Below are 20272 nucleotides of genomic sequence, written 5' to 3'. Positions count from 1 at the left end.
CTGCAACCACATTCTTTGCTTATACTGAGCGACGTGCTCAGTGGGCTCAGTTGATCTGTCATATGTGGCTGTTAGAATAGGGAGGTCGAGCTTCTTCGGCAGCGACACTTTGGAAATCTTCTCGACGAATGGTGATGTTGTGTATCCATCTCATGGCTCAACGACACTGGGCGAAGGTGTCCTAGGGAGGTGAGATAAGAGTTTCATCATGAGCCGATTCTGCTTTTCGTTTATAGCCATCGGTTGCGCCATTGGATCTTCTTCGTTCACAGGGATATTTTCAGAAATTCCTCTATCTTGATCGTTCAGAATGCTTCCGTCTAGGAAGTCTTCGTCATCTTCTGACTTGGCGTTCAAAGTCGGTGAGGCGTGCATAACGGGGATATCGTTTGCACTGAAGCGACGCCATGTTTTGGATGCCTTAGTCGAGGCCAATTCTTCTTGTTACTTTTGTATTTTTTCTTGTGAAGAAGAGAAAGCAAAGGACAATCTTTCGTTGGCCTTCTTCATTTCGGCCACCTCTGTCGTCATTTGGTCATAGAACTACTGCATTTCGTCAGTGTTCATTGGTTTGGCCGTCTCGCTAGAGTTGGGAGAAATTAAATGATCTGGCTGGGGCCCCACAGTGGGCGCCAAATTGTGTATGCAGATTTTTGCCTAAACGACACGAATCTATATGGGGACGACAACAACCTGATTAATGTGACGAATGATATGCAAATGCAAAGGGAAATCAATGTGGAACGACACCAAGAAGTGTTGATGCGGAAAAACCCCAATGAAGATGGTAAAAAACCATGGGTTGATATGAGTCCATCAATACACTATATTGCGACTGTTACTCAGAGTGAATGGTAGTCAATACATCCTAGGACGGAAACTCTAAGTACATTGATTTATTAGCAATGTAATGTAAAGAAATGGAAACTCTAAAGTATTTGTAGAATATAAGTTGTGCTTGTTTGCTTGGACGATGATAATTTGTAACCTTCCTTCAGCTTCGTGGTGCTTATATAATCCTTGTTATCTCCAACGTGCGCCCAAAAATGTAGGAGGTAGTTAGCTGAGATCTCGAAATCATATCCCCACTTCCTCAGCATATCTGTTGACTGTTATACTAGCCGTTTTAGAATAGCTAAGCTTAACATGACCTAGTCAGCTAAATTCTCCGGAATTTAGTTACACTTTGACCAATTCTTTACGTCCAGTCGTTGCTGCTTGTGTCAATATCGTCAATTCTTTGTGTCAGTGACAACCTGCAAAATCAGCCATAACAGACGTCATGATATTACGAACAACCTGGACTAACTGCAGGAGCTATATAAGCAAGACTAGATGGTTGAAAAAGGCACGCACAAGCTAATCTAAAATTCTCTTAAGAATTTACAAGCAAGATTAAGTATAGCAAGTGACTTTTGCTCATTGCTCTTTTATTCAAGCAAGATTAAGTATATAGACAAGTGACTTTTGCTCATTGATCTTTTATTCATTTACATTCAAATGTTTACGTTGTACTTAGAGATATTGGTTGTATTGGTTGTATTGGTTGTCATGATTCATCAACGACGATTGCACTTAGTGGATTGGTGAACTCATAGCCACCCGCGGTTTTTCATTCATCTTGATTGGGGTTATTCTGCTTCAACCTTGATTTTCCATTTGTTCTTTCATTCATTTCGTCTAGTTATCGACATCCTAATCAATTAGGGGTAGATCATTAGAATAAATTTAACTGATCCGATTCACAACCTATAGTGTATGGATTGAGCGTCAATGTACATGGGTATTCACAAATTAAAATACAAAACGAAAGCAAGTAAAACAAACTATTATAGCTCTTACATTTTTTTTAAAGTGATACCACAAAACTAGTCATTGTTTCGTTTAGTCACCTACACAAATTGGACTTGTATATTTTTGCTAATTAATAATTATGATGTTTAAGGCAATTACAATGAATATTTACCCATTTCAATCAAGTAAAAATAGATGTTTAGGAAAGAAGAAAGCAATGTACTTCTATTATGTATGGAACTGTGAACTGTTCACAATCATGAAATTGTGGGAGATTAGCTGGATTAGAAATTGTATCACAAGTCACAAGTTACAAGTCACAACCTTAATAAGCTAGAATTGTCGATCGTCCATTCTTAAAAGACGGCCATAATATCACCAAAAGCTAAAGTTGACATTAAAGAAAGAGACAGCAATTACAGCACAAAGATAGGATATATGCTAGTGGTGTTAGAAACAGATCTGACCGCTGGGTCAACCTGATTCTGACCTGAATTGAACCTGGTTCGACCTGGGAGGGTCAGTCTCCAGACCTGACCGAAACCTGACCTGGGATTACCCACCCGGCAAGATTATATCATGACCTGTTCAGACAGACCTGCTCTCAAACCCGAACCCGACCGTAATCAACAAGATATTATAAAAATTCAATTATTTTTTTTATATCTACAAAATTATTTAAATATGTTAATTTATAAATTTGCTTACATTTAATAATTAATTAAATAAAAAATTAAATTACATTCAACCTAACCATTTGAGGGTTACACTTTCAATATCATGTATTGGTTTATATTTTTATTTCATTTATTTTTGAATTATTTGTAACATTACTCTCTTAATTCATGTTAACTAAATAAAATAAGATCGGCCTTATTTGATTCAATTTTTCAAACCAACCAATTTGGACAACTAAACACCATAAAATTATTAAAATTCAATTATTGTAAATTATTTTTATTAAAACTAAATGAAAAAAAATTGAGTTAAACTTGACAAATTTCAATTAAAAACCGAACTTAACTCAACCAAAATTGTTTTGTAACCAAGTTAATTTTTTATTATTTAGATTAAATCATACTCAAATTCACAAGTCAATTATTTTTACAAGTCAACCAAAATCACTAAGTTAATTTTTATTATATTTGGATTTCTAAGTTATGTGAAAAAGGTATTAAATATTTTATTAAATAAATTATTGATAATGAAGTTTATAAATCAAAATACTAAAATTTTGTAGTCAAATTTGTAGTAATTTGGATATGATAACAACAAATTCTGATGGCACCTTTGTCCAAGTCCATGAGCCCAAACTCATAAGCTGAATTAGCTCAACACCAAGATCTCCAAATCAGAAAAACAAAAACAAAAATAAAAAGAAAATAACTCCATCTTCCTCCTCGATGGATGTTGCTCAACAACAACCACCTATTCCAACTCAGTATACTTAATCTTCTAGAAATCCATTGAAATTTTACTCTCTCAATCACACTTAACAGAAAAACAATAGAAAAGCTAGCTTCTTGTTTTCTTGAAATTCATGAATGCTAATGGTTTGGAGAATTTTTAAATCTGAAAATAATCTATTCAACTATAAATAAGAGAGTTTGAGTTCGAAATTTAATCACAAATCAACAAACAAAACTCAGAAAATAAAATCAATTAGGAGAATTGGAAGCAAAAATTTAATCTTTATTTTCTCTATTTTCTTCGGCCACCGACAACCACCACCACAACTAGTTAACATGAATTAACTAGATTTTGCAGAGCCATTAAAATACCCAGATTTTGCAGACCCAAGTAACCCACTACACTTATTAGATTGATTTTAAAACAAAGATGAGGAATTTGGATGAACTCTTGGAATAGTACCAAATGTTCTGAACTGGAGCTGTTTTTTTAAAGCATTGTAGAAAACCTTTGAATTGTTGTACCACGCCATCATTTTTTAAGAAAACAGAAACTTTTCTCAAAATTCTTGAATTTCAGGGTCACTATAACTGGGCTTGTTCAAGTAGCATACTAAAAACATTTTGTGATTTTTGAATTCTGAAATGTAAAATTTACGAGATTAAGGGTTTTAGACGAGATGGGTCACAACTGGTTAGCCCAAAATAGTATGATATTCCTGCAGTGGAGAAGTTTTCTCTATGCAGCAAACTATGCAACAAACACAGCAGCACCACCTACCGCCGTCTAACAACCGCCCCACCCTTATCCTTCAGCACTGCTAACTTCCTCCCCTTCGGCCTTTCGAGCCTCCCTCTCTCTCTCTAATGGGCAGTCCAAAAAAGAGGCGGAAGAAAAATATAAGAGTTAGTTTAGGGTTTAGATAAGGGAACAACGTTTATATATGGAGAAAGGGGATTGAAATTGATCGTTGATTTGAGTTTGTAATTTTGTATCCAGTGGCTGAGAATAGTCATCCGTATGTAGGTGTATTAGTGAGGTTTTAGCCATAGATTTGATTTGGTCAATGGTTAGGATAGAGTGGTTTTTTTTTTATTGGATTTCACGTGTCTATCAATTTGATCAATATATGAGATGAGATATTAGACTCAAAATCTATCAATTTTACTTTTTATTTCGTTATCAAAATTTGATGGAGATTTCGATTTTTATATTCAATAATAAAAAATTTAGCAATGATAATTGATAATTAATATCGTTACTATATATTATAATCTTTGTTGTTATTATTATCATTATTATTATCAATATTATTGCTACTATTTCATAACAACTTATTTTGATTCAAGTAGATATTTTGTGTTTCAAAATGAATATATAGTTTAATGACGATTAACTTAAACAGAGTATTGTTTTATTGAATAATAAGCTTATCGACTTACATTGACACATTAATCTCATTCAATAAAAACATCTTTCCATCAAATTAGATGAAGTTTCATAATGACTTTAACTTAAAGACGATTAACTTCAAGTCATTTAAGTAAAATTTTTAGTTTCAAAATGCATTACACGTAAAGGTGATTAACTTAAATAATAATAATAAATACTTTATATGAAATTTGGCTGATCTTGTACTCGTTATTATTGTCGTTGGTTATGAATTATGATATATAATATTAAAACATATGAAGAGTCGCCTCTACTCCTTTACTCATTAGGGTGGTTTTACGCAGTTGATTAGTCGAAATAAGAGTTGACTAAGAGAATACACTAACATCACGATAATCAATATAGTGTTTTTATTGATTTTTCGCACACACACACACACGCGCGCGCACGCACGCACGCACGCACGCACGCACGCACGCACGCACGCACGCACAGCACGCACGCACGCACGCACGCACGCACGCACGCACGCACGCACGCACGCACGCACGCACGCACGCACGCACGCACGCACGCACGCACGCACGCACGCACGCACACAACACAACACACACACACACACACACACACATACACACACAACACAACACACACCACACACACACACACACACACACACACACACACACACACACACACACACACACACACACACACACACACACACACACACACACACACACACACACATATATATATATATATATCGATCTTAATACTTTTATTAATATGATTCATTTACAAAATACATAACAAAATCAAGATGACCCGATCAGAAGTTACCCGAAGTTGAATTGGCGTTCAACAGCGAATGGACCCGATGTTTCACAATGATCGAACTAAGATGAGTATGATCATTACTAATTCAACCCGAGTACATTTCACTTAACTCAACCGCACATGGAACCTAAATACGATCTTCGCAAATTCGGCTAAAAAAAATGTGAAAGGGCAATTATACCCGAGAATGGATCGACTTGTAAACGGAACGTTCAGACCTGTCCAGCACCCCGGAATTCAATGATTCAAATGTGTTCGACCCAGTTGAACAAAACCTGACCAGTCATGACCTGGGGCACTGACAATCAGAATCTTGACCTGTCCGGGTATGACCTGATTCGCCGTGGGTATACCCAGAACCTGTTTACTAACCTGTTTTGACACCACTAATATATGCATGCATATGTTCCACCTAGCTCAACACGCACATAGCTCATAGCTGCCTTCTATGAAAATTAATTATTCCCTTATCTTAAAATCTGTGACTTTGACATAATGGTCTGATTTTTCATGGATGTAATTATATTGGTTACTATCCACCCAAAAGTTGATAAGTATGAATTCAAAAAATTAAAGTTTTTGTTTTGACAAAGGAAGCAGTGCTAATATTTCTGGTGACACAAAACGAGACAAAAGAGACCCGTGTTCTTGCATCCCACACCAGACACCACACGCGAAAGACTTGCAATGACTTAATTGCATGCATGCCAGAATTTTTCTAACAATATGATTAATTCTATCAAATCCTATCCTTTTCTCTTTCGGCAAGTCTAATCCTATCTAATCGAAGCCGACCTAAACTCATATATTCGATCACAAGGAGAAGGATACCTTGTTTTTAAAAGATATAATATTGTGAGGAAATAAGACTCTATTTATTATTAGAGTTTATTGTGAAATAGAATTTGTTTTCTAATTAGATTCGGTGAAGGACTCTGTCCTTAGGTTATATAAATATTTTTAAGGGGAGAACAATTTGATTAAAGTTTAACACGGTATTAAAAGCCTAAAATTTTTTCTCCCCTAAATCTACGACAAAACCCTTTGGTTTTCCTCACGAGGGTCGAACAAAATCGAGACTCCTCTTTGCACCTACGACCGCTGCTCCAGGCATGTCGTGATGACGAGGGCGGTGGTTCGAGTGATCCCAAGCCGGAGAAACCGCATCCCGTGTTTTTCCTAGGCTTGAATGATCATAATCCAGGATATATTATAACCGGAAAAATTGATAATAGAGGTCTGAACTTTGGGTGATAATTTTTAAAAGGTCTGAACTATTGATTAACCTGTGTAGGTCCCAACTTTACGGAGAGGAGGGAGGAGCATTGTTGTTAAAATCCCGATCCGAATCTTACGATTCTACGATTTTACGATCCTGGAGGACCTCACTGATCCCGATCCTACATAGGATCTTAATTTTATAGGATCTTTCGATCCTGCTCAACCACAAAAAATCACATGGTAGGATCTTAACACGATTCTACGATCCTACGACTCTACGTTCCGATCCTACCACATAAAAATCATAAAGTAATTTCACATATTATATTTCTCCTATTAGATTTTGATCGTATGTTACTTAATTCTTATTGTATTGAAAAACTATCATCATTTGCTAACTAAGAAAATCATTATTAATATGTGTAAATTTTTAACATGAGGTTCTCACCATATTTTAGTATAATTATATCTATTTCACCGAATTGTAGGATCTTACGATCCTACGATCCGATCCCACCGATTCGATTCTACCAACCCCTACGATCTAAAGTAGGATCCCGATCCTGATAACATTGGGGAGGAGCGTTGCTCACGAGTAGCTTGGCTACCACCTCCGAATCAACAGAAACAATGACCTGCTTATGATTACTTTCCCAAACGATCATTAACCTTCTCAACACAGCAAGTAACTCCGCCTTTGTGCAAGAGCAACTGCCGCAATTTAACGCAAAAACTTCATGAATTTCGCCTCTTGAACCCCGGATTAAGCCTCCACCTCCAGCAGGGCCAGGATTGCCCTTTGAAGCTCCATCGGTGTTCAGTTTAACCCAGCCTTCTTTTGGGCATTGCCACCTCACAAGAATTTCCTTGCGTCTCCCACTCGGCTGAATCTCCTTGGTATCATTGCGATCCATAGCTGCCTTGATTTCTTTCACTCGCGCAAAAATGAAACTTACTTGATCAATAGGGATGTTTGGATTACGGTTGAAATATCTGACGTTCCGCCACCTCCAAAGCCACCAACATGTAACTGCAAAAACCCTAGGCCACTCACTAACATTTTCTTACATATATTTCATTATGACTTCCTAAAAATGTTACCGTTTAACTTAGGAGTGGGATTAATTAGAATGGGCAATACAATGAACGAGTTATCTACCTAGCTAGCTGCCTTACAAGTTACTAGTTGTAAATTATCCGTGGGGCCAAAATTAAGATGCTCGTAACTTCAAATCTTCAAATACGAACCATTTGTCGTTGGAAAACGACTGATCATTAACATCCTTACATTTTAAAATGGACCACTATAATTTGAGCACGCAACTGGATATGTTCGATTTGTCTTGGCAAGCAATTGTTTATAAATTATAGAGGTTAAAAACAATTTAGTGAATAAAGACGATGACAAGAAAGACCCAAGATCTTTATCTTATGAGATAATTTGAACAATACAGTATATGCTACTACATATACTATGTGCTGTGCCCCCACCTTGATTCTCCAAAGATCTTGTAGAATTTAATGCACTTTCAACTTCAATAACAAAACACAAAGATACAGAAAGAGACTGCCATGCATGCAGAATGAATCCAAATATCTTATCCACTTGTATATGTTTTGTAAAAAACTAATGTTCACAAATAAATGAAATAGTCTAATTTTTTAAGGTCAAATATTACACATTTTATCAGAACTTTAATGCATATTATTAACATATTAATATGTGAAACCTTAATGGACTTGTTTTTCTTTTCTATCGATCAAATAATGATATTAATGGTCATACGAACTTAGTACATGAAGCTAGAAAATGAAACATTAAATATTAAATAAACATAAGTCGCATCAATTGAGGAGTGATGAAATATACATTATGATTTATGAGACAATTAAATTGGTGTTTGGTTATCATATATTATTATGGCAAAAGTTAACGGACCCCCCGAGGCGTTAGATAAGAAATATATTGTTCTACTTAATTACTCATATTTATATAAAATAATATAATAATGTATAATTCCAATGCGATGCATTTAAATGTTTTGCATTGGAATTAAATGTTTTTCCCTTTCCTTTTGAAAAACATTAAATGCTTTGCATTGAAATTACTAGAATTTTTTGCACGCGATGCGTGTTTGAATTTTTTTTGAAACATAAACTCGATTTTCTTCGGCATAAGAGTCAAAATTTGAACATTAGACATACGAAGTATAATTGTTTTTGTTGCAAAATTTGATTGGTTTAGTTTCTGTCACTTAAGTCTCTCACCATCTTTTTGTTTTTTTTTTTTTTACTTTTAAAGTTAAATTCTATGAACAAAATAGAAATTTTTGAATTTATTTATGATTTCTAATATTATAATTTTTTAGTTGATTTTTGAATTAAGTACATACTTCTAAATTGTAAAGAAAGTGGACACTTTGATTTCAAGTCAATTTTTTCATAGGTTGTAGTTTGTAAGTGAATTTTTAAGTTTTTGTAAAGTTCCTCATTCTAGTGATTTGCATAACGTAAATTATGCAATTTTATGATTTTAGTTGACTTGTGAGTGATTGTTATAATTATATTTTTGTATTTTTGTTTGAAGCCCCTTTGATTTTGTAAGTGAATTTGTAATTTAGAATGGAGAAGGGTAACATAGTCTCTTCATTCGGGACACCATAGTTCCCCCTTCTCCTTATATAATAGAGATATTGTTGTACTTTAATTCTTGAATGATATTTTATATAAATTTTTTACCTTGATAATTAATCGCTATTATATAATAGAAAAAGATAGGTCCAAATATATGTAAAATTTCATTATATATAGGAAACACTATAAAAAAGTAAATATTTTTTTCTTGTCTAACTTCTAAATTTGATTTCACTATACAATCTTATTTTTTTTTATCATGACCCACCATTAATTGTGAATGGTTCTTGAGAATAGTGGTTTGTAAGTAAATTTTTGTAAATATTTTTGTATGTATTGACGTTCTATGTTATTAGTTTTAGTTTGTATGTTAATTTTAAGTTTTAATAAAGTTTCCTGATTATTTGAGTGATTTGCGTGATTTTTATAACGTGATTTTCTCAATTGTATGAGTGATTTGAAAGTTTCTTCTTTTAATGATTTGATGATTGAGTGAGTGTTGTAAAATAATTATCGGTAGTTTTCTTTGAGTGTCGATTTTGATTTTGACATTCCTTTTTGTAATTTAGAAAGGGAAGGAGGGCAAAATAGGCATTTCAAAAGAGGACACCGTTGCTCTCCCTTCCCTTATATAATAGAGATATATTATTCTATTATTTTGTATAAATATGAGTAATTAACTAGAACAATATATTTCTTATCTATAGCTAGCGTCCCGAGACGTCCGTTAGTGGGATCCTTATTGTTTATCTTGAATGAGAAAAAGTATAAGCTCAAGATTTTTAGGATATGGAGAATTGAAGATACCATCCCTCTTATTAATAGTTAATACAATATTAGTAAATGTTATGAAAATTATATTATGAAAAATTACGTGTTGCTTGTTTGACTGCAATGGAAATTATTTTTCATAAGAATTGACAAATTGTCGTAACTTAATTCTCTTATAAAATTCCTATGAATTAGTTTAAGTTATTTGGTAATCATAAGGAAAGCTAAAATTCGTAGAAATATATTTAGGAATTGTGAGTGACCAGAGGAAGGATAGATAAATCAATTTCTACATTTTGTGCTATTTCAAACTCCCATGAGTTTCAACTTTCCCTATTTTTGCATTTCATTAGTGTCAACCAAACAACAAGCCATATTATAAATTCTCATGAATTTTCATTTCCAACACAATATACAATCAATCAAACAATATCCAAAAATAATCTAACCAGATTTATATGATAATATTTTATTTCTTATAAATAGCATAAACTATGGTACTTTAGTTAGATTATTCCTAGGACCCTCATCTTATCTTATATTATAAATAAGAGAATAGATACATACTTTAGTTATCACGTGTGACTAAATGGAGTCAAGTTGAAATCAGTTTCACAAAAGAACAAGAATTGGTCCATCTCGTCCAACTACTAAACCCAATTTTCTTTTGGTCATCCTTATCCTTACCGAATATCTTCACAACTATGGCGAATTTAAGTAGTAGCGCGTGTCTCGTAGGAATGCTATTTTCCATAGTCTTTGAATATCCGAACGACTCCATTCAAAATCAACAAAGTTTGGTTTACTCGTATAAAATAGGTTTAGTTTACTAATGGTCGTTAAAATTCTAGATTATATTGGTTGATCTTGAATTAAAATATGGGTATTAGTAAAATACGTGTAATAAGACAAGGAAATTGAAGCATCCGAGAAATGAAGGACATGAATACGTGATACATGAGCAGCAGGTGATAGCCTAGTGGTGTTGGTTTTACATCTGATTTCAGATATCCCGGGATGGAGTCTACAAGGAGTGATTTCCGATTTCCCCCTTTCTTACAAGAGATTTCATCTTACGTTAAAAAAAATAGATACGTGATAATAGTTGATAGCCTTATCTGGTAAAACTTTAATTTTACTTACTTAGTTAGCTTAGACATTTTATTAAGCAATATGATAGAGACTTTATCATGGAGACATAATCTGATCGATTACGTATGTGCACCCTAATTTAATTAGTTGTGATGACCCTTAATTATTGACTTATATCCCTTTATCATGTATACTCTTTTTATTTTTATGTTGTATCTTGAAAACCTTTAAAACTCATAAAAGGACAATAATCATTAATTATCCATATGAGCTTTTAATTAGTTTGTGAGATATAGGTATCCAAATTTTGTCGATCTTATTCATATTTGTATATCCACAAAGTAAATACATACATACAAAGCACTATTTCTTACACGTTAAAACATCCAAGTAAATATTATTTATATGTCGCAAATCAAATAAATAGGAAAGAATGAATAAACATACTAATCAACCTATGTGTTTGTGATTTTAGGTCTTAGTTCATAGGTTGTCTTCACAACTATTGTCACAATAGTTGTGAATTGTCTTCAACAATCGTCTTTTTTTCTTTTTTTTGAAGGAGCTTCAACACTCGTCTTTTATATACTAAATAGTATTTTTTTGGTAATAAAATATTACTTATTTTTAAAATATAACTCATTATATACAAAAATTATTAAAAGAGGCGGTCTAATTTTAATATAAAAGTAGACCTAGTAACTAAATGGATTAAACTAGTGACTGAAATAAATTAACCTAGTCACTATTGGGCTTTAATATTGGGCTTCGCATTGCCTAATTTTAATTTAAAAGTAGGTGGTCTCTTACAAGACAAACTCTCCAATGCCAATGTAATGTACATTACATAGCCATATGATGTCAAATATCGCTTTATAGTACGAATATAATATTATGTATGCTATTTGACAATCTCTATGTCAATTTAATACTAAATCAATTTAGCTACGCTCATATGTTATAACTTTGCTTCTTTCTTTGGTGAGATTCTAGGTTCGATCCTACACAAGAGTAGTTACAACTGTCGAGAAGGCGGGAATGTCTCGCAAATTATGAGTGTTAAAGTTTACACTCGCACATATAGGATCTAGTGGAGTTGTCAAAATACTCTACTTGGTAGATTTGTGAAATGGATACACAGTACAGCCCAAGTCTTTCTTGCGTAATCTATTATGCTTAGAATGATTACATGGATTATGGTCCTAGCTCTTTGAGTCTATGTAATTAGCCTATTTATACGTGCTCACCTATCTTTATATTGCTTTCTTACGCTCTATATGGTTTTATCGTACTCCCATATGAGAATATACAAGTTGGTTAGTTTGTTTTTAGTTGAGTTTATATGATACCGTGTTAGAATCGACGATATTAAACATTATAACACTGTCCTAAAGTGTGTGAGACCTTGTTGTTTGCACGTTAAGGTTACTCTAGTACACAATTGTTTCAACAAGATGCCATGGAAGTGTGCATGGGATAGCTACCAATTATCTAGAATCTCTCGCTCCATCCCCATTTTAATGCTTATTAGTCAAGTGCATCCACCAAATTTAATACCAAAATGTGGTGGGGAAATAACCCAAGTACAAATTGATTGAATGAATAATTAAAAGGATAAATGAGAAATTTCCGGCAGAAATTGGTGCAGAAATTTCTATGACAAAACATTCAAAGTAAATGCACCTAATTATTGGTTGAATATAGCGGCTATCCAATTAGATTTATAATTCATTAGTCTTTTATCGTTCTACAGAGTACGATTATTTTTCTCGCTCTTATTTCTTGTAAGAAGCAATTACGTTTATCAGAAGCATGAAGCTTTTACAATGGCAAGCTACAATCACTTGTAGTTTTGTGTGCCACATAAGATTTTTAAACTACATTTCTAAGCTACAACCTCTCCCAATGAAAAGCTACATTCACTTGTAATTTTTGTAGGTCCCACATGTCACTTACTAATGAAAATTAAAAAGTGAGATGGAAATATACAAGTAGGTCCCACAAAAAATTAAACAAAACTACTTGCTTTGTGGAGCTACTTGGTTTTGCCAAGCTACAACCTCTTTTCCACTCCAATCACAAAGCAAGTAGCTCTAACTTTTAACAAATTGCAAGCAAGGACCTAAAGTCACCCATTAGAATTGCTCTTATCAGTCTTCCTATATTCTTGGTCCTTAGTACAACTTTAAGTTTACATATCCAACTCCGAAGACCTACTTTACGTTGTTGTCATGAGTTTTCTTTAAATAATTTTAGTATAGAAATGTGGAGTGAATAGTAAAAGAGAAAGAGGGTAGGAAATTGGGAAGATAAATTGCCAAGCCAAAAAAGATAAATGTAATAAAAGTATAGATAAATTTGTAGATCATATTTCTAGTGATAGACTTGTAGTATTAAATTTATGCAGAGAAAATTGATGAACCTTAGTTAACAAAAATTAAATGCACAAAGACAAAAGGTTGAGGGAGTAACACATTGCTAAATATATTTCATCAAGAGGAATCCTATAATTAGGTCGACTAAAGCCGCCAGAGAACCAAATCACCAAGGTCAAGCCTCATTCTAATTAGGAAAACTTGACACGAACTAGTCCGCTATGGATTGTATATCAACATTCTAACCTATTCAACATATTTCAATCCGATTCATCTGAAAACAACCCGAGTTGATTGGTTATTCAAATCGTATACCAAACAAGTTGGTTTTAGATGGATCAGATTTAACAAAGTTGAGGTTAAAAACTCTATAACAAATTATGGCAATGATAATGAAATTTTTGTATAATGTTGTAAAGAAAGTCTCCTGTCAATATGAAACTTCATCCCCAAACACATGTTTTTATTCACAAATTTTCTTTGGCAATCAATACAACTGATAAAATGTCTAAAAAGGGGATTGAATTCATATAGAAAAAGAGACATATGTAGGTAGACAAAAATTATTATTGTCATTATGAGAAAACTTTCTTCACAAAAATTTACCTACAAAATCTTTACAATTACATTCATTAACAACTGCCTACCAAAGAGGTCTTTAAGTCACTTAAGTCTCGACCATTAGAACATAAACTTATGAAACCTAAACATATTAATGTAACTTGTTTGGCAGTTGACCTTAGTAACCAACCTGCATTTCTTTGTACTAATGAAACTTCTGTTTCTTTCATTGCGAGATGTAGGACAATGCTACATCTATCCGGTGGGTAGTTAACCCACTAGAAATGAAACAATAAAAAACTATTAGAACTAATGAGTTGGATTCCACTATTTATTTATTTCATTAGTAGTGGGTTGTTGACCCATTGGCTAGATAAAGTTTTTTCCCAGCTGTACGGTAGTCGCACAATAACTGCAACCAATGTCACATTACTTCCTTCGAAATGTACCAACTACCAGACCACCACAATGCAATAAGAATGTGCAATGTAATCAGAAATTACTCAAATCACAAAACACAGAGAATGGGAAATCGGGATTTTTATCCCCTTCTGTAATCTGTCATTGAATACTCTGCTGAGAAGAATCAGTAACAAAGGAGTCCGATTACAGTCCGATTACATGAATGTAAATACAAGTATTGAAATGTAAAAAGATAAAAATTTCGCCAATTTCGGATGAATATGGGTCACTTTAACATGTACAAACTCCATTAATGTACGTATAACCTCAAATGCCTGCAATCCGATGCGTAGGAAAACTTCTACCATCTCACAAAGAAGCTCAGTATAGTATGCCAATATTCATTCAGCTGCCACACAACAGGCTTTAGTGTGTTACATACTAGCATTCAAAAATCTGAATTCCAAGGCTTAAAATCGCTTGAAAAATTAAACCATAGAATACAGTACATAATTGTAGCAAAAAGAATCGGCAAAAGTTCATACCTGACCCAGAATACCCTTTCCTGTTTGACATTCAATGATTAGACCAGCTGTGAGACCAATCATGGCCCATGCTCCATTGATTGCTTCAATTCGACGTCTTCTCTGCAGTCAGAACAACCTATTATAGCTTAAGTAATAACTAATAAAATCATCAGAACGTCAAAATTAAGGACATTTTTGTCGATTTTGACACGTTAGGTAACTAAGAAGAAAGAAAGAGAAATTCATTGTTCTTTTATTACTAACACAATGAAATTAAGATTGCAAAATTTAGGACCTAATCATTACATAAAAAAGATATGTATAGCTCCATTGCCAATAACAATTACAGCATGCTAAACTTGAGGTCCTTAAAAGGGTTGAACCATCTACAGTCTCACAATAACTGACAAATACAAATTACCGAGGCCAGGAACAAAAGGCCACAAAAGCTCCTGAAGGATGGAGTATAATGGATTTGCAATACAGATACTCTTCAAAAAAATGTTATGAAAAGTGGGAGTTATTGATGAGGGTATGGTATTAATGCTCCCTCCTTCAGAGATTTACGGCCATCGGTGATGGAGATTTCAAGCATTATGCATTGCATTAGAGCTAGAAGTTCCAGCTAATACGAGAAGCAAGGCTTAATTATACATCAGTCGTAACATATGATGGCATATGAAGTGTAATATAGTGTTTTTGGCTAGTGAAGCAGTGAGTCAATGAGTGAACAACACGGAACCAGCACAAGTTATTGACAGATAAAGCCATAGATGATAGATCAGTATCTAAACCCTGAGCACGAAAGGGGTCAATGACTCAGTCTAAGCCCGTTAATTCAAAGTAGATTTTAGGCTTCCGCCATGAAATGCTCTAAACCTACCAGAATGAAGATTATACATGTAGAGATAAACAACATGGTTTAGAACTATCCCTCTTAACGGTTTCACATGACCGAATTCCCTAGATTATACTCCACATGCCAGTCACAAAGGTAAGCAGCACCACTTGTACTGCAAATAAATTACAAAGAATGAGAAATACAAACCTCAAATTTCTCTTTTGTTTTAATTTCTACCATTTGTTTTGCAGCTAATTTCTTGGCCTCCACTGGATCTACCATAAGGACTTCTTTCCTAAAACTGCTTTTTCCTGAAGAAACCTGTAGTAGAAAGAATTAAATCATACAGATATAGTAGCGCCTCATCTACTTAAATAGTAGAGAAAAAAGAAAGGGAGGGAGTAGAGCGGTGAGTGTATTGATGTGCAACAGTATACTAAAACCTCAAAAACCTAGCAATAAATGAAACAAACATTCATGCTCTTACCATCCAAGCTTGCAGCAAACCTGAACTTTTTTTGGGGGAGGGACATAAACTAGACAGTGAAGCTGCTCTAGATAGAACAAACATGGTTCTGTAAACTATTGTGTCATGCAATCTAGTCAGAAACACAGATCAAATTTGAAGAGCTGTAAAAGAGCACCATGTTGCAGATATATAATTAATGTTCATGTTTGCAAAATGCAAAGCAATCTTGTTGTTAAGACTCATATCTCGCTAACAACATAACTTAATCTTGAATAAATACTAGAGAGAAGCTACGAGAAAATCAAGTTGAACATGTGTCTTTTTTCATCTTTTTACTTCCTTTCAATGGGTAATAAAGGCATATGTTAAAAAGAAAAACAGGGGACCATCACATACAAAAAGGAAGGCAAAGTCGAGAAAATCATGCCCTCAAGCTATCAGGAACTCCCTCCATCCCTGACTAACAGACCATATTTGATTAGGGGTCATCATGAAGGCATGGAATTAGAAAATCATGACAATTCTTCACTTGTTTAGATCTAAAGTCTCCCCCATACCAATAGAGTTTGTACTTGAAATTCTTCATGAAGGTGATTGTGGATATAGCATAGAAAAGTTCACATTTTATTTAGAAGATTAGCAAGAGCCTTTTTTTGGGACATTCTAATTTAAATTAAGGAACATCCATGGATAAAACTTAACGACTGACTTGACTCCAGATATGGCCTATGAGTACTAGCCTCCAAAAACGAGTGAAACTACAGTAGTTGATTTGACAGAAGTATCATTAGCCAATGTGTAATTGTCACTAACCAATTCTGTGCAAGTTGTTCCATTAACAAATCACAAACCTAAAGGAAATCTAGATCACATGCAAACCAACTAAACTCTTGTATATAAGTGAAATCCTTAAATGCATACATCGGGATTGGCTAGCATACGAAACGCACCCCTTGTATTCGTAAACCGTCTTGAATGCTGCTTTCCAATAAAATTCCATCTGAAAGAGAGTAGCCATAGAAATATAGAAATTTAAGACAACCATCTCAAAACTAATAAAAAGATCATATCAGATTGATATATTATTCACATCTCACTTATAAGGTATAACATTAACTACTACCTCAAAGAAAAAGGTAAAACATTGACTATAACTTTGATTCACAAGCACAAAGGATAGTAAAAGCAAATGTACTATAAGTATAAGATATTGTATGTATTATTTAGGACTTCATTTCCCTTGTATTAAAAGATTTGGAAGCAATTTTTCTCAAAAAGAAAAGATTTAAGAGCAATAATGTGACAAAGAGACAATCAGTAAAAGAACTACTAGTCTACTACTGAAGCAGAAGGGTGAGAGTTGGACCAGCTATATCAGTTGGCTTTTCCTTAAGGAAAACTACTATAGCCATTCAATTGACTCTTCATGTTAACTTACATAGTGCCATTTTGCTATAACAACTAACAAATACGCAAACAAAACATAACGGGTGAATATATCTGTGAACTATCATTGATGTCTTACAGCAACGGAAGCTAAGCTACACACTCTCCATGGTGAATATAGAAAATGTATCAATAACTCTAAAGAGTTTATAAACCTATAAATATTTCGTATCTTGCAAGTAGTGGTGCCAAGCGCATGACTTCATGTTAAGTACAACTGTTCAAAATGGAATGCAAGAAGCATGAGTGCACAACAGTGATATAGATTCATGTATAGCAGCACAGGTAGTGTTCCAGTACAGTATTTCTTCTTTATCATCCCAAGAAATAGAAGCCCCGCATGACAATGAGATAGGGAGAAAGCTTGTACCACATTTAGAGAAGACCTTGCAACAATAAAATTTATGATTCTGAGTACAAATCACTTGCTAAATTTACAGTGTAGCTATTGCTAACCAGCTCAATATTGTTTTGGACTTTCTGTTTCAGAGGGGATAGTTCAGGGGTCCTCTGTAATGTTTGAGACATTTAAGGAAAGGTGCAAGCTTGCTCCAAACGCTATAAGTAATTTGAATAATTGCTTATCTTACTGATGGACAATGAACAGAATCACCGAAATATAAGTCAGAATTTGTCAGAAGTCCTTGAATATGCACCAAATTAGCTAGCTACTCCACTGCCTAGTCAGCTTCATGATAGAAACTCATTTGAGCCAATAACAACACACTCGATAAGGTTCCAACATGAAAGAATAAATACCCTCATAACAAGATGCTCTAGGGCCAACTACTACCTGATCAACGTAACTTGTTGTGTACTTGTGTCTACTATCTAGAGTACTCAAAACAGCTTTCCAAAATTTCAACTCAACTTGGAGCTGATTTATTGCAAATAGTGAAGACCAATTAATTCATAGCTCGTTCAAGATCCTCTTCCCCTCCCTCCCTTGCATCTAAACTTAGCCTTTAAGTTCTACCTGGCATGATTTCAAAGAAGTAAACTTTGCAATAAGGTTATAGCCTAAAGATCTTCAGGAAAGACCTCTGCACTTGTATAATCTGTACAGTTAACTGGTAGACAGCATACATTCAGACGTCGATTGACCCTGTCAACAGCAAGATCCACATTGGTGGTTGCTGTAATTAGAAAGTGAGCGAAATATTCCTAGTTCAGGAAAATGTGACCTTTCTCAACTCAATAACAACCTACGTTGGAAGAGCGGCATAAATATCCGAACGGACGGAGGTCAGAGAGACATTTGAACCTTCTTCCAATGTATTAATGGAACGAAACAAAGTGATCAAACATATGCTGAAGCAGCCTAAAACACAAGCTCTAACCTAATGTTAACCATAAGCTGACAGACACAATCATACTTTACCCCCAAAAATAACTCCAAAATAAACTTCAACTGATGAGAGCATTCGCAACACTACCAGGAGCAATACTTGATTGTTCACTATATAATTAATTCAGTATCAACTCCAAAATGTTTTCCAAACAAACATATCTCTCAACCAGACATATTAGTTTGAATTAGTAATCCAACATTCAATATATAACCCCAATAAATCCACTTTATAACCCAAGCGAGCTACTCAGATTTAGAATAAAACTCCCTCCTAAATTTCCCCATCATTTCCAACAATTCTATTCTAAATTAATCAAAATTTCTGAAGGACAGCTCAAATTTTCCAATTAGTATGAGTACCAAATAAAAGATCATGCTAATATATAAATTTGGTAAAATGTACAAGTTGCAACATAATTTCCATACAAAAAAAGAGGGATAAAACAAAACCCTAGTAACTACAAATTTTTTAGAAAATGACAACTTACAAAAATTACAATGTGAGTTGTATTGTAATGATTTAACTCTAATTCTGTATACAGGATAAGTTTAAACAAGGGCATGAATCAATTTATACCAAACAATAACTTTCGCAATTTTATTAAAAAAACAAGAACTACCCAGAAAGAAAAAAACGAAACTTTGGAGAATTGAGAGCATAGAAACAAGATAATAGAAGAAAATATAGAAATGAAATTCTATGAAGATTGTGAACTCACTGCAGAATAGAAGCAGAATGTTGCGTCAAGAAGGATTGACATCGGGTGGAGGGGATATTACATCCAATAATTGGTAAACCTGAGGCTGCCATTTTTTTCAGCTTCAAGCTACGATTTCCAACTCCTTCCCCTCCCTCTCTCTCCTCCTCTTATTCTCAGTGTTGCTAGTTGAGACACTTGAGAGTGAAAACTAACATTGAGCCAAGTCAGCCAACAACGCTTATGCTCCGTTTGATAGGGCCTAAAATATCTTTTAAGAAAATTGTTTTTCTCTATTTTTTATTTTATATTACTTCCTCCGTTTCAAAATAGATGCTACATTGTTGACTTTTCCACTATTTATGAATGAGGTTTGACCATGCATTATTTACTATTAGGTAAAATCAAATGTTATAATGTAATATGTTGTTGGATTTGTCTTAATGTA

The 20272-nt window shown here is 34.0% G+C and overlaps 1 protein-coding gene across 1 annotated transcript; it reads right to left on the bottom strand.

Moving 5' to 3' along the window:
- Positions 1–14615: 14615 nt before the first annotated feature.
- On the bottom strand, positions 14616–20039 carry LOC104901794 (hypothetical protein). Its single transcript, XM_010689408.4, has 5 exons — positions 19846–20039; positions 17251–17329; positions 16068–16181; positions 15038–15139; positions 14616–14901 (listed from the first exon to the last, which is right to left on the bottom strand). Exons 1-5 carry the CDS (start codon positions 19935–19937, stop codon positions 14854–14856), a joined length of 435 nt encoding a protein of 144 aa, XP_010687710.2. The 5' UTR covers positions 19938–20039; the 3' UTR covers positions 14616–14853.
- Between the last annotated feature and the right edge of the window lie 233 nt (positions 20040–20272).

This window comes from Beta vulgaris, chromosome 8 (genome assembly GCF_026745355.1).
Source record: "Beta vulgaris subsp. vulgaris cultivar EL10 chromosome 8, EL10.2, whole genome shotgun sequence".
In the NCBI taxonomy this organism is placed as follows: Eukaryota; Viridiplantae; Streptophyta; class Magnoliopsida; order Caryophyllales; family Amaranthaceae; genus Beta; species Beta vulgaris.
The sequence above is the reverse complement of the archived record's forward strand: the minus strand, read 5'-3'. Positions and strand labels throughout refer to the sequence as shown.

Excerpts from the sequence above, each read along its gene's own strand:
- LOC104901794 (XM_010689408.4), bottom strand. The coding sequence starts at position 19,937 with ATGGCAGCCTCAGGTTTACCAATTATTGGATGTAATATCCCCTCCACC. Across the intron at positions 17,330-19,845 it reads CATTCTGCTTCTATTCTGCA|ATGGAATTTTATTGGAAAGC; the intron begins GTGAGTTCACAA and ends ACTCTCTTTCAG. Across the intron at positions 15,140-16,067 it reads AAACAAAAGAGAAATTTGAG|AGAAGACGTCGAATTGAAGC; the intron begins GTTTGTATTTCT and ends TTCTGACTGCAG.